At 36.3% G+C, this 23790-nt stretch overlaps 1 protein-coding gene across 1 annotated transcript in view; it reads right to left on the bottom strand.

The window, feature by feature from the left end:
• Positions 1–12608: 12608 nt before the first annotated feature.
• Positions 12609–23790, bottom strand: part of NETO2 (neuropilin and tolloid like 2) — a 29497-nt gene continuing 18315 nt past the window's right edge. The window contains exons 7-9 of the mRNA XM_048316676.1: positions 20491–20719; positions 16554–16667; positions 12609–13604 (exon numbers count right to left, since the gene is read on the bottom strand). Coding sequence (XP_048172633.1) covers positions 13024–13604; positions 16554–16667; positions 20491–20719 — 924 coding nt within the window. The 3' untranslated portion in view covers positions 12609–13023. The remainder of the gene's footprint in view (positions 13605–16553; positions 16668–20490; positions 20720–23790) is intronic.

Here is a 23790-nt window from a genome sequence, read left to right as displayed (position 1 = left end):
AAATCATGTGAGCTCTTGCTTGCTGGTGGAGATATGAGCAGAATACGGCAATGTGAGCCCAAAATGTGGGCCTTACTGACAAGAGAATGAAGACTTGTCTTGTGCCAATCTTCCTTCTGCTCTCTCTAGAACCTCCTGCTGAATTTCCTAGAAGCAGACAGATGTGGGTGAAAAGTTTGGGGGTTTTTGTTTGAGTTTTTTTGTTTGTTTTAATAGTACACTTTTGCCTAAAGGAGCCATGTTATTCCGTGGTCCTGTGGCAAGAAAGCAAGCAGGCTTTTACAGCTTATTTTCCTTATGGAGGTAGAGGCATTCTATAGAATCACTGCTCAGTCTCTAACTTTAAACGCTGAGACCCTGGAGGAGCAAAGACCCTCTAAGCTATAAAAACCCCACAAACTCAGCTGTCAGGATCTCTATAGAGTTGATCACTTGTAGGAATAGCAGGTGGCAGCACTATTGCAGGTTTGCTGCCTCCAAGAGCTTCCATGTTGGGCAGCCACCTGCTTTGCCTGTGTCTAGAGCTCCTTCTCCTTTTTGGCTAGAACATGAGTTTTATGAGCACCTGAAAGTAAGGATTTCATTTATCATAAAAACTACTCGTTTCTACACAGTTATTAGTTATGTGACTAGATTTTTCAAAGATAGTAGGCTGCTTACACAAATAACTGCTCAGCTGAGTGAGTCAAAATATATCCTTTATCTCTTTTCAAGCAGTCAGTTTCTTCAGTTGAAAGAAACTTAATTACCATAATTAATTGCTATATTATTTACTAAACTGTCTTGTATTTGAGTGTTGTCACTAGCAATAAATGTAAAAGGGCTTGAGGATCATTAAGAAATTATTTATACTAGACTTGATATGCTTCTTAGGTTGCTCTTAAAAAAGTACCAATCCGCAAATATTTCCAGTACTAGAGCAGTTTAAAATCTATTATATATTTAGTTTGTTCTCTTGATAATTACCTTTTTTTAAAAAACCCCTCTGTTATTGAGGTATGTCTTGAAAGGATAGGGATCATCTCTGGAGTTTACAATTTCTATTCTAGTCCTCTCTTTCCCTGGGAGAGCAAAAATATGTTCATAGCCTTTTGAGCCTGTTGTGGCTCAGGATATGCAGGAGTGGAACCTGCAGCCTTTCATCTTTTTTTTAATCTGCTTTCATAGCCATGGGTATAAATGAAGTATTTGTTTCCATTTTCTCTAATTTTGTGCTTAGTTTCTACAAAAGCAGACTCTTCTTGAAGACTTTAAATAATCCATTACTAAGATGCTTTTTTTCTTGCAATGTTATGGGTTTTTTTTCAACAGGGAATGGACTATTTTGTACAGTATTGTAATCTAAAACTTCCCTTCTTGCTGGAAAGGCTGCTTTTACTTTCTACCTGAGAGATGTTTGGGCACTAGATACAGAGAAGTGCTGAGCATAAGTTAAAAAACAATAGATTTTTAAAAAAACAGTTAATAGATCTAAGCCAGTGAATGGAGACATTTCAATTTAATATCAAGTATAGTCACTAACCCTTGCTGCCATTCACTGTGACCATTCCAACCTTTATAGAATTGTGTTGATTTAAATTGAATCAAAATTCAAAGTTACTACAAAGTCAGAATTTTTGATGATGCAGTAGAGAAAATGAGTTTGTTCTTTTTCCCACCCTTTTCTGTTTTTTGCTAGGTTTTTGGTTTTGTTTTGCTGGCTTTTTTTCTTCTGAAAGACAAAGAGAACACAATTCACCTGGCTTTTTTAGCTGCCTCTGGTGCAGAGTTTGGTCATTCTTATTATGCTTCTTTCTGTGTCAAAACAGTTGAATCTATTTTGTGACTTCTTTTTTCTTTTGCACTTCTTGTATCCTCTCTGTTAGAAGTGGGAGGAACTGTGCCCAAAACCAGATGACATGAGTGTACTGTTGGCCAGGAAATGGCAGTTTAATCAGTAATTTGTTTACAAATGTTTACTCTAGAAGAACATGACCTAAATAATGAATGTCACCTGTTCCTATGCTGCCAAAAGCTACTGTCAGCATAATCCCTATAGCAACAACAAGGCCAGTATTCTGGGTGCAGAAAATGGAAAAGATTTATCACTAATGCTCCTGTGTATTTGCAAGTTTGTATGGATGCTTACTTCTGATTTTTAAAAAATATAAATATAATTTATTCACTAATAAATACACTCCAATTGCTCATATTTCAGGACCCAGATAAAAGAAAAAGTAGAGAGAATTTGGGCAAGGTGTGATAGCTGTGTAGTCAGGATCCTGACGATGTCTTCAGATAGCTTAACATTTTGGCAAAAAGTTATATTTACCTTCTTGCTGTTCTGGTTGTTCACTTTGGATGGTTTTAAATCTAATTTTAAAGAGATCTTGTGATTGAGACTTGTGAGAAGCATCATGCCCTACATCATGAAAGGGACATTGTGGTCAGATTTTGTTTTGCTCTTTGTTGCTTATATATCATAACACAATTTTATTGGTTTTTAAGCACAAATGAGAGTAGTGGTTCCGCTTTGTCCAGAGACAGCAGGAAGTAGTCATATGTATGGAAGTGGAAGATGGTTAAGCTGTTTGGGAACTGGATAACTTCTGTGTGTTGCTGGTTTTTTCTTTCCCTCTAGCTTGGATAAAGCACTTATTTGTATGTGGTTTTTTAATACTCCTCTTTCTTCATTGTTGTTTTGGGTTTTTTCTATGCTGGGAAAATAGCTCTGGAAAATTGCCAGAGCTTGTTTTGGAGGAAAATATAATGAGGAGAATGCAGATTCCTGTTAGTGATGTGCATGCTGTCTTGTTTCAGGAGCACACAACAGTGTAAAGTTGAAGAGCCTAAGGTGAATATTTCATGTCTGCTGTAACATTTAGAAGCAAAACTGAATTTTATAGAGAACTGGTATTGGTAACACCATTGGTAATATTTAGGGCAGACAGTTGCATTTTATTACTGCATAAATTAAATTAATAGAAAAATTGGATCATTTGATCTCCAGTGTCTCAACCAAGAAAACACAGTTAACAATCGCAGAATTGGGAAGAAAAACCATGACTCCAGAGAGGAAAGTTATTGTTCTGTATTTTGGAACTTGTCTCCGTTCATATCCTTATCCAATCAGTATTATTTTGTGATAAGATTGTAGTACAGTTGTGTACTTAAAATTACAGTCCACAGCTGCAGACAAAACCTTGAAATGGTTGGAATACTTGATGCACCTTTATAGATAGGTGAATAGATGCACCTTTACTCACAAGCTTTACTGAATGATTTCGGAGTCTGCAAGTGGAGTGGGCACAGGAATTAGGTACTTGACCCCTGAGATTCTTCTTCCATGGCAATGTTGTGACTTAGTTATTACCAGAATATCTCATCACTGCAAGTAGGTTTTTCCTTTCTGTTCATTACTTACTTTTTTTGCCCCCAGGGTGCTTTGGTTGGCCTTAATGGAGGAGCAGAAGCCTTTCAGTCGTATGCTTATCAGGATGTAAAGAGAATTTTGCTCTTACTTTGACCACTGTAAGTCGTGACAAATCTAATGAAATAAGTGAGCTATACAAGTTCTGTAAATGAAATAAAAAGTATTTATCTTGTCTCCCCACTCAGTCTTGCTAGGATACTGGATACAGTAAATAACCTTTCCACAGAGATGGGAAAAATAATTAATGTAATTGTAAAAGGGGCATGGCATGCCTTTTTTCTTGATCCATTTCTGCTTTGGCCCCCTGACTTCAAAGCCTCAAATGTACATTAATGTAGCAATTCAATGAACAGCTGTCTAGTGAAAGAATTTTCTAAAAGCTTCTGTTTTGGTAGGGGTGTAATTGAGGCATCATTCCTTCTTCCAGAGTAAGTCCGAATTTAGAGAAATATATATATTTTTTGTTCTTTTTCCCTCTGTATGAGCTATGTATCCAGCTTAAAGGATTTATTAAAAGACTTTTCACTTGTTTGTGCTCGGGAGCGGGGGGGGGGGGAAGTTATTTCTTTGATGTTCCTAAGGCTTTCCACATAACTGGATTAAAATCTGAATCCATGTCAAGCAAAACCTGTGACAGTAACGTACCCTAATTTGTTTCCCTGAAGATTGATGTGATAGGTTATTCAAGCTTACCTCTCTCTTCAGTTGTTTGAGCATCTAATTTCTAGATAGTCATGCATTATTGATCTTTAATGCTGATAGTAAGGTGCTAATAAAACAAGAAATGTCTAATTCTTCTGTAACATTTTCCACAATATCCTTCTTTCTATCCTGTATACATACTTATTTAAATTCAGGTTGTCCAAGATGAACATATACATATTTTAAATCATATGTGTGCATTCTTATAGGGTTGCTGGATAACTGTTTAGCAGATTGTCTCTCCTATTCGTGACAGATATTAATGGGTCAGTATTTTAAATTACTGCTATGTGAACATAACATTGTACTTTCTTATGTTTATTTGCATTGGAATATGAATTATTATCTGCATACAGACAGCAGAGAGCAGTAGTCTGGGCTTGGTCAGATGGTGTGAAGGACAGGGATAGAAAGTAATTTCACAATCAACAGCTTTAACGGATGATAATACTGTAGGAAAAAGCAGAGCTGGCTGGCTTTGGCAGCATATTCAATCTGAGGGTACTTTTGTTATTATTTGAGCTAACGCTGACATGAAACTAATGAAGATATATTTATTTGTATGTGCTGTGTGCAGATATTACTGGACACATGGCCCCATCTGATGAAAAAATAGGTTTAGCCATTTTTTAAAATGTTTGCTGCTGGAGCAGGCTAAAGAGGACAATACTCTTGAATAATCAGATTTGTCTGTGCTTAAGAGGTTTTTTGCACTAGAAACGAGGAACTTGGTCATTTATCTACTTTATGCCCCATCAGGACCATGAGAGATGCATCTCTGCAGCCAACTGCTACAGTGTAAAGAGTTCAGGGGTGTCAGGAAAATTAGACCCATAGATGAGGGAAAAACTTCACTGGTAACAAATGAAACAAACTGTGCACTAAAAGACTGGGGTGTTTCAATGATGCTGTAGTGTTTCTGAGTTCCAGAAAAGTAAACCTATTTTCAATTTTCAGCTTTATATTGGTGCTGGAGAGACACATGAGTTATGCCTCGGGCTACATCCACAACTCAGTTTTTCAGCCCTTTTTGGGCTGTGGTTGTATAGTATCTATTCTCATACTTTTGTAACCTAACCTTTCTATGTTTATACTTTACTACCTTTTTTCCCTTTCTGTAAGAGGTTGTGACAAAGATTTTCTTCCAAAACCCTTTTAAAAATAGTAAAAATAAGCATTAGATCAGATGTGGCATTTTGCTAATGTAGCTTGCTGCTGGGAATGGAGAACCTGGTTTCATTTAATTTGCTAAATCTTCTTTCAGTTTGTCAATTTTAGGCATTATCCATTAATATTCATACAAAGTCTTCCTTAAAAAGAAAAAAATCAATATGCACATCTAACCTTAATAAGAGGGGGTTGCTGTTAATCAATAGGATCATTAACATAGTGAATTACCCTTCAAAATAGCACTCTAGATGTTTGGCTGTCTTGAAATCTTTTAGCTTGAGTGTGCTTTTGTGTTGAAAAGTATTCCAGTACTATCAGTGAAACTAATGTCTATTATTCATAGGGCATCCAGATCTTGCTCCTTAAGAGAGTGTATGATTTTTTTTGGATGCTTTTACACTGAATCTGGTGGACTTTATATTAGACCCTAGAATTTGACTCCTGTCTGAAAGTGAATCAAAGCCATTTACTTCTTCTCCCTGGATATATCATACTGGGTATTTCTGTTAAGATTGGCCTGGGGCCCACAGGCAAGATTGTCATTCATTTCAAATATTCTCCCATCACTCCTGGAAGTGCTTCCATGATGAAAGAATGGAAGGTAGCCCCATGGTTAGGCAAGCAGGAGACAGGTTATTACATCTGCAAATATACAGCAGACAAGTGTTTCTGCTTTGAGATAGGCTTGGCTTTCTGCCACTTCCTTCAGTTGGTGTCAGCTGTTCTTTGTAACTCAACAAGGCAACCAAACAAGTTGCAGTTTCTTGCAGTTTTACAGAAATAATTTTTTATTATACTCGAAGTCTGACATGATTGTTCCTTATCTTTCGGGTTTTTGGCAAGATGAATTTCTGTGCGGTCCTATGGCAAGGATAAGCCATGACCTCCAGTTCTGATTCACATAAAACTAAATTCAATTACATCCATTTCCCTCAGTAATTGTGGTCCTTGTATGATCACCCTGCATATTTTTGTTTGTTTTTAAATGATGCACAAGCTATTTAGGAATAGGAAAATTAATGTAGAAATAACTTTTATTTTTTCTACTTTTTGTTGATGTTCCCCTAAGCCTTGAGGGGTACTTCTTACCTTGAGCTCCTTGTTTGGTACTGTTGCTAAAGAACAGTTGGTAGCCTTTACTTATGTTCCTGAGGGGAAGAGAGAGTACTGAAAAAGGAATGCATTTATGCTTTTTATTTCTTTTGTTGAGCATTAGTATTTTTCAGCTGCAGTAGTGTTAGAGGTGGTGCTAAAATGTTGTCATTAAATCCTGATGTTAAACATCTGGCAACTTGTAATGGAAACTATTTTCTGAATGTATGTAATGCAGCTTTTTATACTTTATAAATTGGCATTTAAACCAGATATTTCTTAATTTTAAACACCGTCATGCAATATTTAAATCTACTTCTTATAGCTCTTTGTGGGCAAAATTCTACATTTGCTTTAGAGAGCATTTTATCTTATGATGTTAATAATAGAAGGAAATTAAAAAACAACCAAACACACCAAACTTGTATGTTCTGACAATTCATAAATAAAGTTTGTATTCTGATAGTTCAAGTAAAGGGTGTCTTTTCCTTATGCTAATGTCTGTCTTTTCTTCTAGTCTGATGAGGAAAGTGCAGTACAGTAAAGCTTTCCAAGTCTGAAGCTTTATTAGTTCTGGATCTTAAAGGCAAAGAACTTAGTTTTCTTTATTCCTACTTCTCTTGCACAGATATGAGAGCTTGTGTTCAAATGTATTGAAACAGACAAAATGCAGAAGTGTCTGGGGGAATGTGATAACCTTAGGAGTCATACAGAGCTCTAAAAATTACCTAATATATGAGATTATTTTAAGTATCTGTTACTTTTGGTTTGTTTACTATACACTTGAATTATACATAGATATTTTGTGCTGGTTTTTTATATTCCAGAATTCCCTTTACTGTTAAAGATAACATTTAATGATGACAGAAAATTAAATGGCCTGTGCAGAATCTTTTGCCTCTGGTAATTGAAAAGCAAACATCTTCACTCTACTAGATCTCTTTGTTTTTCATTACTACAGAAAAATTAAAATTATTTGACTTGGCCTCAGGCCTTCAATTGCTCTATTGGGTTATTAAAAATACAGTGAAGAGCCAGTAATGAGTGGTATTCCTTATGTACCTTGGCTATTTGTTCTTTACAAATAGAAGATTGATTACAATGGTGAAGAGACCTGGGATTTATTGACTTGTCTTCCTAGGAATTTTTTATCTTACAATTGCTTTCAAGAGTATTTTCCTGCTTTTTTCACCCCCATTAACCACTGAATCATCTTTTTCTATAATAATCAGTAGTAGCTGAGAATGCTAGCCAGTAAACTCAGGCCTAACAGCTGGATTTTTCCAAATTATTAGAAGTATTTGAGGGTGCTTACTGAAGTGAGGGAACCTAAAATATTGCTTAGGTAGAATTATGGACTTTATTATCTTGAGGGTAATTCAACTGCATTGGAGGGCGAGTTAAATATTGTATCAGAAATATCCAGTGGTTAATATTTGATTGTTTCCCCTTTTGTATTTTAAACCAAGAATTCTTTAATTATCAACTCCTCTCCTCTCTCTGCAAATAGCTTAAACCCTGGATTTTTGTGTTACTCACAGGTGAATGCAGTAGTTGTTACAGGCATGTTATGAGCAAACCAGGGGCAAACTAAATCCTCTCACAAAAAGCCACGGGCTCTTTTAATGCTGATATTACTTCCCCATGAAGTACTAAACCTTGAATATTAGAACACTGATGTACTTTGTTCCAGTTTAGCCATATTCATTTGAGGTTAAGCAGATAATCCTGTGAGCTTTGAGTTTTCTTTGTAGTCTCTTACTTCTCTGGTGGAAAATAAGCTGCAGTACAGTCTTAGAAATTAACATAATGCTTAAACGCTCAGATGCTGTGGTTTAATGATAAATACTTCGCAGTATAATCCTTGCTCCTAAATAACATTTCGAAGGAAGACAGAAGCAACTTTATGTAGGTGATAATGAACTTTGAGGCTAATTATAAGTTGTAATATGCATATATTTCTATATATGAATTAATAAATTATTGAAATAAGTTTTAGCACATTAAAGATGTCTAGGAAACCTGTGTTTGGGATGAGAAGTAATTATTTGGGGAAAATGATGTGATATGCATCTTTTAAGAGCACTAACGGTTGACATCATTCCATCCTTCAGAAGGAATGATACAGATTTCAAATCAGGAAATTATTTTGCATTTTTGAGGTGTGTAGGTCTTAGGTATCTATTATTTGATTTATCATAATATTTTGTTTTTTCTTGAACAGAATTTGGCATAAAGTTTTTAGGGGTTTCTCCAGTATACAAGTTATTACCATAAATTATGAGATGGCAGTGGAGAGAGGTACAAAGACATCAAGTTCTTTGTTTCTCCCTGAGCCTGGCTCTGTAAGAACAGACTTATAAAAACTAAGCTGTTTTATCTGGTATATGGTAGATTATCTTCAATAGTGGGATAAGAGGGAACAAGTTGACCATTCAGAAATTACTGTTCTTGATCTATAAAACAGATGGGAAAAGATTTTTGTTAAGCTGATTGTGGAAAATGGAGTGTAGCAAAGGAATTTGAATATGAAAATAAACTTGCAGTTCCATGGTGACACAGAACCACATATTACAGTATATTGACATGTGATTTGTGCATTTACAAGGGGGATTTATGCTGTACAGAGATGCTTATTAGATATCAGATGACTGACTTTTTCAGTTGCAAAAATAGTAGCTTTTATATTGTTAGGTTGAGATAGGTGCTGTAAATACTAATTTTTAAAGCATGAATCAACTCATCCAGGTTTTTGATTTTAAAATCCTTTCTCCCATTATAATTAATATTCAGTTTTAGCAGTGTGATCTCAGTGTAAAATCAGCTTATCTTTCAGGCTGACATGGATTAGGAATCTTGTTTTGATAAACAGTCTACAGACCTAAGCAATCATAGGACTTATACGTCAACTTTGAAATAAGGACATGTAAAAGTAAATGGACTTGACAGAGTTTTGCTGTGGACAGATACATAGAGCCTGACCATACAGGAAGCTCAGACTGTAGCTGTGGTTTCATACATCCACATGAATTCAGTTGTTCCATTTCAAGCAGTAATTTACTCATCTTCCTAGGTATATGTGCTAAGATATTTTTAAATTTTTTGGATTTTTTTTTTAATTACTTGTGCTGTTGGTATCCTTTCAGATAAAGGACTGTACTTAAAATAATTTGGAAAATTAAATGTCATGATCACTGATATAAGAACCTTATTTAGGGACAAATTTGTTTTACAAATAGGACATGCCTTTTTCCCTCATTCAGCAGATTTGCTGCTAATGCACAGAATTCTTTGTACCAAGTGAAAAACAAAGCAGTGTATTTTAAGGACATAAAGATTCTGTGTTCACATGACAAACACCTTTTCTTGTAAATCAGTGACAGTTCTTTTCATAACCCTTCTTTGTATTGGTTTAGTAAAAATACACAGTCATTATTGCAAGATGCCATTGTAATTTGTAGATGCTATGAGGTCATCTTGTCTATAGCAGACAAGAGAATCCAGCGCATTTTAAGTACACATTGGTATTTCTGTGATCACCAAGGAGTCAGGAACAGCATTAAGCCCGAGCTTCCTGTGCCACTGTCATTATCTCTGTAAATGCAGATGTCTGCTCACAGAACTCACACGAGTTGTAAACCACAGCCACTTTTATTTTCATGTTGGCTGTAGGTTTACTTATACAGTTTTCATCACAATTCATTCTTCATAGATAGTTTGCTTAGATAGTCTAGGCTACTATGCTAAAAGGAAAAATGAATTAGAAATACCAAAAAGTAGTCAATGCTGTCGGTATTTTCCTGGTCAGTGTGTGTCTAGTAAGTGTGTCTTTGCTAAGGAGCATTCAGTGCTAGCACAGGGTATTGCAGATATGGGTACAATGGAGTGCAAATCAGGATGCTCCTAGAAACGTATCAATTTAGGATGGAGACAATGGAAGTAGACTAATGGTACTCAGATATTGCACTAGTATGAAATGTGGTATTCTTCACCAATTCCCCAAAAAAGTTTAAAGACCACAACATCAGCTTCAACTGGATTGACACTGCAAAACCAATACTAGATTCTTTCGCTAAAAGCCTAAGCTTTTTGTACTGTGATACCCAGCAGTTTATCCAGTTAGTTTTTCTCTACAGTGAAGGGAAGTTGATTATACTAAAAGTGGAAGTATGGCTGTAATAGTTAGGACTTATTTCTCAAAGCACAGCTCAGTAACTGAACCCCACCCTGTCATGGGCTGTGTAGGCAGATTGGTTTTCAAACACACCACAGGATATTGGAAACAGTTATGCTCAAAAGCCAGGACTGGTTGTGGGAGCTCCCCTGTGTGCTCTGGGGTAGCCAGAAGGCAACTGTGTTCTGATCACGTAATCACAAGGCTGCGACAGAGACTGAAGTATTACTCAAGCCATTTGGGAAGTTCTTCAATTTCCCTCTTCTCCACAGACTTGGGCTCTGCAGGTTTCCTATTTGTTTTATTAGTACAGGTTTAATGTTCAAGGACAACATAAGTTGGGAAAGAGTAGGGGTCACATTATTTTTAGCACATGGATAAATATACCTTAAAAAGAAAATAAAACTTAAGTCATGCAAACCTAGCATTTACAACAGTTGTATGGATAAGAATGACCTGTGTAAAACTATGTATTACCTGTTGAAAGAACCTGGAAATAACAGACTGTCACAAATAGCATTGTGTGTCCTATAGGTCATGGTGAGATATTTTATCTTGAGATCAATGAGAAGGAAGTAAAATCTGCGAAATGTTTTGATTAAATATTCAAAAAATTTCAAGTAAAAATTAGCTATATTTTTAAAATATTTATTTTCTGCATTTTGTGCATCTAAAAATAAAGTCCATTTTCATTCTTTCAAATTGAAATACATTCTGGGACCAGCACAAAAACTGGTACCAGGATATAGCCTCATGGGGCTAAGATATGAGCTGATTAAGCTCTTTTTAGATAGGAGACAAGGTTAATTTTCAAGCTGGGGAGTGTTGAAGAAACTCAGTTCCCCTTTCTTTTTTCCCCTTAAATGTTGTACATTTTAAGCATTAAAAAAAAAAATCTTTATCATTCTAATGAAAATCTGTGATTACACCTGTTCTTCATATTTTATTTCAAAGAAATTATTTTTCAGTTGCAAGGGTCATATGTTAAGATGTTTTTGGTTTTTTTTTATACTACAGTCAGCACAACAAACACTATGGTTTGACATACATTTGTAAATAAAGGCTATGCCCAGTGCAAGCTGGGGGGGTCAGCTTTAGTCAAAGGTTTCCTGTAAACAAAATACCCAAATAAGCTCAAAGTACCCAGGGAAGAAAGTGTAGGCTAATGCAGAAGTTATGATAAGTATTCTTGGCAAATTGTGGTGTGTGCAGCAGCCACTGCAGGTTATTCAGAGCTGCTAAGAGACACTGAAAGAAGCCTGCTGTACAGGTGCTAGGTTTGGATATAAGAAATAGTCTGTACAGTATCAAAGTATATCAAAAGCTTAAAAACCACAATGAGAATATATTTTAAAAATTTTTTCTATATTGTAAAAATTTTTAAATTAGGTCCAAACTACCATTTAAAAAGATATGAAATGTGCAGTTTTCCAAGTGGAAACAAGGGGCACAAGAAGGATTCCATAGGGGTTAATCAGAGTTGCTTTGTGATTTGCTTCCAGTACCTTCATATACCCAGTAATCACACAGACCTCAGAGCAGTTCTCTTCAGGCAAGTAGGACATGAGCTAAAAGTATCATCACTGATTTCAGTAGGGAAGATTGGCTGCAACAAGGAGTAAAACGCTATTTTAAGAGACAAATGTACAGTACAATCTATTTATGTAAATACTTGGAAAACTCAGGAACAAAATTGTTTCCTAAGTACAGAGCTGTGAAATCAGTGCGCCATATGGAGCTATAATATATGGCAGAATATTTTAAAATCCTAAACCTTCTTGAAAGAAAACTGTTGTAAAAGTCTGCATCTAGAATAAAATGACTACTCACTTGTGTTTTAACTGAAAGCTGGAAAGCTATTTCCAAATGTACTAAAATTAATATAACTTGATATTGTTTAAAGGCAGTAACCCTTTTCACTTATTTCTCACAAAGCATAGAGTGTGGAAATGATAACAAGGCAAGTGAAACAGATGGCTGTAACATAATTCATGAGTCTTAACCGGCACTTAATACTAACTCTACTTTCAATTTGACAAATACAATAAGACACCTATGTTGACATACACGTGGTGCACTTAACTACTTTTATTTAGGCAAGTGAGGTATTAAAATTGTCTTGAAAAGCAGACATCTAAAGAAGAGAAAATGGTATGAAGAAGAGAATAGTAGTCATTGTTTTCAGTGTTCAGTGATTAGTAGTTGTAAGGTTTTTTCTTCCAATATCCTATCTTATAATTTCCATGCACAAGTCTCTGTCTTACTCCTCCACTAGACAGCTAGCTTGGGAAGATGGGAGGAAATCCACCATTTTTTCAGTAAGAACTAATTATGAAGACTGGTTTTGTTTTTTGAAATGAATAAGCTAAAAGTGTGTGCATCTCACACGCTGCATATGGTACACTTTTAATATATACACTGTCATTGTACACGAGCATTTTGTATATACACCGATACCACCTTCAGCAGGAAGTTAAAAGTCAATAGATAATGAACCTTGTGCTGTATCTTCCCTTCCTCTAACATAAATTTCACATGGAATCTCCTCCATCACCCTGTCTTCTATGACCTGCTCGGGGCAGTCGTGAGCTTGCTTGAAAGTGTAAGTGCTTTTCTTGAATGTGCTGTTAAATGTTTTCATGGGCTGGGGCTGCGCAAAGTCATTGCGGAAGGGCAGTTCCATGGAGCTCAGGTTGGTCCTGCTCTGCTTGATATTGGAGGCCTGGGAGCCACAGTGGTGGTCGTGAATGCATCTGGAAGCTGTTGAAGGGCGGCGCAGTTTCTGATAGTTTTCAAGTTCCTCTGATAAATCTGCCAAATCTGCAGAAATTTCTTTGTCCCTTAGTGAAAAGAGTTCATAATGTGGAGGATCAAATACTTCCTGGAAACCAGTTTTATTGAAGGCAGTCTTGCAAGCCATAACCTTTTTGCGAGGTTGCTTTACTTGCACTAGAATTGAAATTATGAGAAGAACTAAAACTATCCCTGTTGTGATGCCAATGATTGTCCCATGGGTTTTGGTGATTTGTTCAAACAATCCAGCTTTTTTCTTTTCTGCAAAGAAAAAACCGATTATGACAAGACATTTATTAATTTCTACACTTTTGATAATGTATTTAAACAAAGCAAAACTGTATTGTGATTACCATGCAAGTGATAAAATTACATAATAGGACTGGAGACTAGACCTGTATGTCAATGGGATTTGTCTAATTCCCTGTCATTAGTGGCTACCATATGATAATTCAGTGGCAGGTGCAACTCTGTGAACCAGTGCATGCTGACGCAGCTGGGGTGTGCCTTCCATCCTGAACCTTTACTGATGGTCTGCATTCTTAAATCTGTGAGTTAAATAGGCTTAAATTAACCTTAAATAAGCTAAATCCAGCTACATATGATGTTTCCCTTACCATGGTTTGCTCCTGCTGGTAACATTCCCAGTGATGTCAGTAGAAGAAAAGCTAGATTTAAAATTGTCTAGTTCTTCTTTAAAAGTGAAATATTATCAGATATAACAAAGACTGTACTGTTTGTTTTCACATCTCTTGGAAATTTAATGGCTGTGTTTTTGTGTAAGTCTGTTATACCTAATTCATCACAGGGAGCTTTAGCAAAGCTATATTCCAGTTCTAAGAGTCCAAAGATCAAGTTACTTAAAAAAAAAAAAAAGGCAGGGGGACACACCAACCAACCCAAATCATATGGCAATTTTGGCTAATACTTCATGTGAAAACACACAAGATGGCATCATCAGAACAAGATGGTTTTCCATATTTAAAATTCTTAGTTGAAGACTAAAGTTTTCCAGTTGGATTTCAGTTCCATAAACGTTCTTACCCTAGGGGACTGAAAGATTTGTACACAGCAACACTGGTTAGTGGAAGAAAAGCATTTAAGACTATATAAAAGAAAATGTAGTAGCCTAAATCTTGCACGATATTTTCAGATATCTGGCTCCTGGCATCTGAATATGTGTGTTGTGCACCTAAGTACCACACAGTGCATGGGGAGAGCAATACACCATCACGTGTTATTTGAAACAACCCTTACACTAAGCAGAGACTCCCAAGGAGTTGGCTAATAAGAAATTACATTTCTGCTTCAGAGCTTGGCCTATTTACTTTGAGCTACTTTCTACCTTTGTATTGAAGGAGGATATTGTGCCTTGTCCTGCCTAGCTTAGATCTCAGTGGTATCATCCATGGTGGGAGGTATGAATTTCAGTGCCATGGAAGTTCTCTTGTCTGCATCTAGGTTTCTTAATTCTTGACAGAAATTTTAATCAGAAAGTTGTTTTGCAAAAGGCGATGTCTTCTCCAGTCTCTTAAAATAAATTGCACACAACTGACTTCTCTATCAATTTTTGTCTTACAGGGCTTAGGCATAAGTAGGTCACAATATGCTCAGATTTATGTAGCTATTGATACGGACTAAATGAGAACTCTGGGTGCCTGCAGGAACTGAGCACAATTGTGAGCAGCTCTCTTTTTAAGGCTAAGTATTGCTTATTTGGTTGCCTCAGTCTCCCTTAGCTGGCAATGTGGATCTAGTCTTCAGCTGCCTCTTAATTTTTGCTGTGCAAGTATTACAGCAGAATTTAGATTGCATTCAACATAAAACGTGACAGGTTGTTCAGCACCAGATACAGCAATTTACAAATATTGGGGAAGGCACGGTTTTTATGGAATTAATCTTTATAATACTGCAGTACATGAGTGAAGTGTGGATTCTAGGGGAGAGTCTAGAAAGCAGCTGGTAAAGATGGGAAAGAGATTTGGAAATTGAACTTAAGAGGGAATGATGAATATTATGAAAGGCAAGGATTATTTAGAGGAAGCTTAGTTTTACATTGCAAACTTGGGAATTAAGGATCAGTTTTGTTAACTGGAAAACTTCCACAATATGTCTTACATTAGAACATCTATTAGTGGTGTGAATTCCTTTGTTTACCTAAAACACAATTAAAAAGTAGGGTTTTTAAAATGTTTATTTACTTAAAAAATTCAAGCAGGATTTGTGCATTGAAAAGACATTTTCTTTCAAGACTTTCTGTAGAGAAGGTTTTGACCCTTTCTGCAGGGTCAGTTTCCCTTTGAAATGGAATACATATTTAAATGTTCTGGAGTTTTGTGTTCAGAGCTATTGATGCCATTCTATTTGTCAAAAAACCCTAAGCAAACAAGCTCAAGTGGTTTTGTTCTATTGTTTTCTTTAGAAAGAAAAACTGTTAACCTTAGACTGGTTTTGTTCTAACTCTGACAACTGAGCTGTTCTTGAAGCACGGGAGAATGTTTGTGCTTTAACAGAATAACAATTTCTTCAAATTACAAGAATTTTTCCTACAAAGCCTGATGATTGAAGCAAGTCTTTACTGTAGTTGTGATAATAATACTCCACAATCCATGTTCTAGAAGCAGCAATTTACACATGTCTGTTTTCAGTAAGTGTTTATTTCATGCTTCCTAACAATTCCTCCTTTCTTCCATCCTTTTCCACATCATATACAGCAGTTGAATTTATCCTGAAATAGCCTATGATTTACAACTCTAAACAAATGTTTTGTAATTGTCTCTGAGGATCATTGCTTCTATTTCAGCCCTGAGAAAGGCTTTTTGTGCTTGAAAATTTTTCTGTGTTTTTTCAGCTCTTTATTTTTATCTCTAAAAGGTATTACTTGTCCCTACAATCCCTGCTTCAGTTAAAGTTTAGAAATTGATAGGATGCAGCCTCAAAAATACTAAATTCTATTTCTTATCAAGCTGATATCCTTTTAAAATAGAGAGTATATGCTGAAGAAGAAGAAATTTAGTTAAAAGCAGTAAGATCAATATTCAGAATGCTTACATGTGTCCTGAGTTTAAATAAAAAATTTGGAACACCTTCCTGAGATTAGCAGAGTAGCTATCTTCAGCATATTTCCAGGAAAAAGACATTTCATTTATTTCTTGAAAGGCAAACTGACCAGCCTAGCTCATAAAAGGCTGTGATTTGCACTATATTCACCTCTGCAGTGATTCTCATCCCAAGGGTATGCACAGTTCTGAATGCCATTGCAGACTAAAGAATTATTGATGCACATGTTGCTATGGCAGAAGTAAGTGCTGCCTGAGCAGGGAGCTGCAAGAGAGAAGAGAGAGAAAACATTCAGAATTTTCAGTAATTGACACCTTACAATAAAACTAGTAAGCTCCTGTGTTTGGGGTTTTTAACATGCATTCTTCCGCTCTGTTTAAAACACAATCACTTCTCTTGCACAGCACTAATTATTATGATGCTCTTCTCTCTCTTCATGTGATTGCTTTCAGCATATTATCAATGCTACAAAACCAATTCTTGCTCCAAAGGGGTAGGTAGCAAATAGAGACAGTCACAAAACACAGGTAACGGAAGAAGGCTTTAGTATGTGTCTTTCAAAACGTAATACTTAAAAATCGCATGCTCACTATCAATTATATATTTATTCTGCAGAGCATCTTCTGTGTAGATGTTGTGAAGCACTCCCTGAACATCTGCATTTTAGAGCCCATTAATATCTTAAGGCAAATCAGATTTCAGCGTGTGGAGGACTGTTTCAGTAATTGCAAGAGATTTCAATAACTAGAGGCATCTAAGTAATTCCTGCTTGTGAATCAAAAGCTCCCAAATCCTCCTATTAGAGCTAATGCAGGGATTGAGACAGTACAGTTTAGCTTTTTATATATCTATCTATATATAGTCAGAAATTTGAAGAAAGAATTTAACTAGAAAGCTGCCCTATGTTTTTGTGAGTATTTGTTACAGCTCCTTGACATTAGAAAAAAGATATTAAAAAATAGTAATAATTCTTTTCAGGGTGTTGTATAATATACATAAGGTATTATTTATGAATTCAGTGCATTGGACAAGAAATTGGTTTTCCCTTTGTTTCAGTAATGCGGTATTTTAATGATGGAAACCTCTGTTATTAGTGGAGTCAGTTATATATTCAACAGCAAAGATGTGTGATAGACATTCTACTATTTGGTTTCACAGAAAGAATGTGTTCTTGAGCCATCTGGACTCTCTGAAACATAACAGGAAACCCAAAGGGTAGAGCAGAGGGAATGACTGCTCCTGAACACTGCGTTTCTCACTCGGTCCTTCTGTTAGGCTTGAGAATCTCAATGACAAAAAGAGGAGTTATGCCTAAGAAAAAGAACATTCAAACCTTTCATTCTGATTTTGCATTCTTAAATTAAATATGTATTGTTTTCCCATTGCTTACTCCACTGAAGTTCAGTAACCTAGACTCATTGGTTTTAAGCTTTTGTATTTGCTCTTACCGCTTAACCCTGGCAATCTGGCAAGAAGTCCCATACAAGAACTTACTTTAATTGTAGTGCAAGTATGAATACAGCATATACTTAGAGTGTTACTCTGGAACAGTTTATCTATGTAATTTCAGTGCTTAAAAATGTCATGGTAGCTATCACATCACTTCCTTGCTCAAGTGAGTTGGGAATTTAATTGTTTGGAAAGTAGATCTAGTCTGAAGAACACTGCTTTAAAACAGGATCAGTCCTTTGGAAGGTTGAGATCAGGCCCACTGTCAGTTACGGCATAATGTAAGACATTTCCTTTTTTATTTCCCTGAACAGGTGAATTTTTTTACAGTTCTGTATGTTTGGATGATGCATTCTGCTGTTGCTTTTCCATCTGCCAGCATAGTCTCTATTTTATGTCTGTGTAGCCTCTTTAACTTTTTGTAGGCGTGGCTTTTGTTCACAATTCATGAAGATGGGAGAAATGGACTTATTCTCCTTTTGTCTGTTATTTGGGGAGTTTGAAGTCTAAAAGTCACAATAATTTATCAGTTCCAGCCTAGGACTTCAAGGACATAGCTGGACTCTTCCCATAACAGCAGCCCAAAAGTGGTGCAATGCTCACAGTGCTCTTTGTATCCAGCATTTCTTATGTATTGAATCAAGCCAGGAATCAAATACATTGATTTTTCCCATTGCTGTTAGCTGAATTACTTAGTCAAATCTGCAAGCAGCACTAGGTGTGTGTTAGGTGACTGTCATGCACTATTTCATTTATGGAAATCTTTCCAGAAATATTGATCGTTTTCAGGGTTGGCTTCATATAATTACAAATCATTAGCAAGGTAGAAGAGAAAAATATCTTAACAATCTGAAAATAAGATAAGCTCAGATTCACTTTTTTCAGTTAGAAAAGTTGCTTATGACTAGATTATATAAAAATACTTGAAACACTTTTCAGCCACATACTTTTCAATGACCCAATCCAAGAAAGGCAGTATCTCAAGTAAATAACAATAACCACATACCTTTGCAGATGTTCTTCTGCCAATGACTTTTGAGTTGTTTTAAACTCATAAATTTGGAAAGTTAGCTACCTTTAGGAGTACTTAGTGTTTCAACTTCTTGCATTAAAAAACCCCCCATAACCCCCCCAAAAACCCCAAAGTCAACAACAAAAAACCCACTCCAATATTTGTAATATAAATAGATCATTTCCCTGGCAAAGTTCATAGCAACTGAAAGCTGGTATAACTTGCATTATCACCAATGTTAATAATTGTATTGAAATAAAAGCTACTGGAAAAGCAGTTATCAATTTTTGCAAGTTGCACTTAAAACTGACATTTACTTAAATTCTCAATATCTAAAGCTTATTAAATGCCTCTTGTAGGTTAAGCAGTAGACTATCTTGAAACATGCAATTGCTCCTTATTACCCGGTATTCAAAGTAAGCTAGAAGCTATTTCTCTTCTACATATCTGTTACTTTAGAAAGATTGTTTTACAAAAAGCAGCTTTTCTCCTATGTTAAAATTTACTGTTTTATGGAACAGAACATAAAATCTACCTATTGCCTGTAACCTGAACTTTCTTGCAAGGTGGCAACCAGGATCTCTTTCAGGACTGGCTGCAGATACGTTATCTTAGAAAAGGGTTTTTTTGTCAGCAAATCTGTACTATTTATTCTTCAAGCAAAACTTTTTGAAAACCTTTAGCACAAGCATAGGTCTGATTTCCTAAAATGGGAACATTTAAGAGCTCTCCCCATGTATCTCAGATCTGCTCTGCAGTTCTGAACTTAGTCTGCTTTAGTGCCATTTATTTCCAGGTTCTGCAATGTGGACAGTATTGTCCTCTCTAAATATGTGAGGCAACAAAATTCCATTCAGGGAGAACACCCTTAGAAGAAAAAAAATCTCACAAAAAACCTGCTTTCAAGAAACATCTTAATTTACAATGAGAATAAAGACTATGTCTAACCCAGGCTATAGAATCCAAGCAAAAACCCAGATGGCATTTATAACTCTGCTTTAATTATAGCCATCTTGAAAAACTTGAATTTAACTGCTTATTCATAGTTGTGCAACACCACAGGGCTTTGCTAAGGGAGCACCTGTGGCGTCGTTTAGAGCCAAATGCGGCTGAGGGTAAGGGAGCAGCTTGACTGGACGGGGTGTAGTTCCAGACCCACAACTGAAGATAGAGCTGTGGATAGGAAGGAGAGTGAGACTTTAAAGGATCAGGCTTGTCTTCTACTCTTCTGAACAGCCAGAGTGGGCTTAAGAAGAGCCTGTTGTGGTGTCTGGCAGGGAACTGGGAGCTAGTGGGAGAGCACACTTCAGTCCCACTGTTGTCTTTTTGAAGTACATTTGTGCTCATTTGTAGAGAAGGACATCTCTTTGTGAGAAGAAGGTAGACTAGGGCAGTACTGCTGAATTCAAATGGAAAATAAATCTTTTAAGAACGGAGGAAAGCTTTTCTGCAGGAACCATGTTAGAACGGTAATGAAGCAATTATCTAATTTACCTGCTACTATATGAAGGAAACAGATACAACCTTTTTCATGTATTCCTGCTGCCTAGCATTCAGCTGATGCTTTTCCTAAAATACTTGAAATACCCTGATACCAGGAGAATTGGCACTTTCAGATCTACTTACGATCCACAAAGGAGGTGAAGAGCATTCTGAACCTGCTCAGTCTGCTGCCTTCATCTGCCCACATCCGCACCACCCCTGTCCCTGTCTGCAGTGTGACATCGTTGGCCACTGTGCTGCAGAACTTGGCCTTCAGGTTTTCAATGGAACTGCTCCCATCATACACAGCAACGAAGTTCCTTTTGCATTCATTAGAGTGCTCCATTTGATAGTCCAGAAATCGCATATAGATCTGTTAGGAAAGAGGAATCAATATCTTTAGGAGAAGAAATACAGAGAGGAGAATTTTCTTTCTTAGCAAATCCTGAATGTTTTGTTCCCTTACACATACATATATATGTAATTCCCAATTCACAACTCTTTTAAACTTCCATTTTCTTATTAGATGTCCATGTGGAGTATTACCTGAAATTTGTCTTGGGTATCTGTTTCACTTCTCCCTGCTCTGCAAAACGTTCTTTATTTAAAAATTTACTTTGATTTATTTCTGCTCCCTTTGGAAAAACAGTATAAAGCAACATACTTGGTGAAGAAACCCCCAAGAAGTTCTGCTAAATTTGAAGTTTATTTCTCTGAAAGAGACACACAAGGAATGCATAAATGTACTGAAATAATTTAAAAAGTACTTTGCCTGTTCTCTTTCTTTTCTTTTTAATTCATAAAAACAATGTTAAAATGTAAGGGAAGGAGTCTAGCCAGAAAAGCTCTGAAGTAAAAGAAAGAAATTAAAATTTATTGCTTCATAATGAAAGCTAATTACTGAACCATAGCTGTGTTATAGAAGACACAAACCATGAAGTCAGGAGTAATTTGAATAAAAATGGAAATGAGAGAAAAGTAAGCTGTCTGTGTAGGAAGAATTAATGAATTTAAGCTAATCTTAATACTTCTAAAAGCAGAAATTTAATCCAAGAGAAGGCAGCATATGTGTTAGAACATGTGCAGCAAGGAAATTAGAAGATTGAGATGGTATTTAAAGAGTAAGTAAATAATTTATTTTGCTGGGGCAGGAAGCTCATGCAAGACTGTAATTCAGTTAAAATTACATGAACACATCAAAAGGTTTTTTAATCTCTTCAACGGCTGTATTGGAATTCTCAAAATTCTTCTGAAAGTTTTGAGATGTGAAGCCAAGTCACCTAAGCATGGTACAAAGGCCATTTTAGACTTAAAAAATTCCTAGATAGCCATTGTGTTGACAGAGAAGAAATGTGTCCAGGTGGAGGCTGAGATGCTCCTCCCCTATCCATGTGATCTCCCGTGTGTTCCTCACCTCAGCCCGCTCCAGCCTGGAGCTGTTCGAGCACTGCTCCCAACCACCTCTCTGGCCCATACCAGGGCTGCTGCAGAGCTTCTGCACATCAGGGCTTTTATGTGTCTGCCTAAGGACTCTGGGACTTCTGCTCAGGTGGGAAGCAGGAGGTCAGGGCAGATGAATCCCATACTTGTGCTCTATTACCCAGTTTGCTGCTCCTTTGCCATAGCTCGATTTTAGTCTCACTGAGCGCCAAAGCCTTTTATAACTGAGTTAGAAAGAATTTGCTAAAACAAAACCAACCACCTGTGAGAGACAAAAAAAGATATGCCCCCACCCCCTTCCTACACCTATCAGGCTTTATTGAAGACATGGTAGAAGAGCACAGGGAAAGACAGGTGACACTTGTACCCCTTGGCTTTTCCTTCCCAGTGCTTCCTGAGGCAGGTTGGCCAGCACTGCCTTCCCTTGCACCTTCTGTCTGAAGATGCAGCCTGTGCTGTATTAGCTCACGCTTCACCTCACTGTTCTGTGATTTTCAGCGTATTTTTTCTTTTTTTCTATTTTCTTTTTTTCCCCCCTGCCCTGCTGTTTTTGTTAGATTTACTGCTGGAAATTCTCAGCTACATTGAGAACCTGTCTTCCACTGATGACTTATCTCAAAAACATGGATGTGAGCTGCAATTGCTAGTATTTGCCCTGAGAGATGGTATTTTCTTTTAATGATTGACTTTATCTATGTGCTACAAAATTACAATGGAAACTAAAAATAATTTAGCACACTTTTAGTAGAGCTATTATTTGTATGATAACAAAGGAATAATCCCATTAAAAGTGCTCACCTCTCCACAAGATTCTTTGGATTAATGTGTTAGGCAAGTATAAAAGGTCCTTACTCTTACATTACACTGATTATTCTGGTAATTTTATGAAATATGGAGGTAATTTATTAAGTATCTGCTATACACATTTTAAAAGTACTTTCATTGCTGCACTTGTGTCAGTTTTAGAAGTTTATTTTTATTACAAAATTGAGGAAATTAAAAATGTCTGTGCTTTTTTTTTCTCAAGAGACTGCACATTATGAGATCTAATGGATTTTATCATAATTCTGCCTGAATTGGAGCTTGTGAAACCACTGTCAGAATACTAAGAATTATTTTTATGTAATGTTTTAAATCGATAATTTAGGATGATGATCTATTTTCAGGACTCACCCAACTATAACTCTGCATTCTGGCAACATTCAGTAATTTATTAAAATACTTAAGCACAAGACCTGGTGCATTCAAGTGGCAATGTAGAGAGAAAATGGGTTTGTTATTGTTTCTGGAAGAACTGCTTCTACTACTTAGACTAGTATAGGGCTCTTGGGAGTTGACTCACTTCCTCAAAGGCTCAAATATATTAATGGACTTTTAATTTCTTTCTTGTCTTGTCCTCTTATTATCATCTTTTTGGATGCTGTTTCAGAATGCACTTGCAAGGTGGTTAACTGGATTGGTCAGTTAACTATTAGGAGTGTGTTAGAAGGCAGAGGGAAGGTTTGTCATCTTGGCAGCTACTTAAAAATATTTTTTAATTTTTATGCATGTGCAAGAAGAAGCAAAATTAAAGATATGTATGCTATATGAAGAAAAGTATGTGCTCTTCTGTGCAATTAATATTTGACAAATATGATTCTGAAACTAATATGATTCAGGTTGTAGTTATTGTATTTTGGGGTTGTGAATAGGATTTTATCCTTCTTTCTGCCTAACAAAGCCTTTCCATTTAGCTCAGACTGCTGATGAAAGTGGGTTTTAAGGTGCTGGTTGTGAATTAGATGGGAGAAGCAGGCCCATGTTCTGCTGACTTTGAACAGAAACAAATTCACTAATAGAACCACTGAAGGCAAAATGTTAAGCTTTGGCAGTGAGATTTACTGGAAATTACTGAAGATGTCAGCCAGAATTTCTGCCTGCAGTCTTCCAATAAAACCAGAGTCCAAGTCAAATGCCCCTGAAAATTGTTGCTTAAATAGCTCTCACAGTTATTTGGTGTTTGAA

This window comes from Corvus hawaiiensis, chromosome 12 (assembly GCF_020740725.1).
Source record: "Corvus hawaiiensis isolate bCorHaw1 chromosome 12, bCorHaw1.pri.cur, whole genome shotgun sequence".
NCBI lineage: Eukaryota > Metazoa > Chordata > Aves > Passeriformes > Corvidae > Corvus > Corvus hawaiiensis.
The sequence above is the reverse complement of the archived record's forward strand: the minus strand, read 5'-3'. Positions and strand labels throughout refer to the sequence as shown.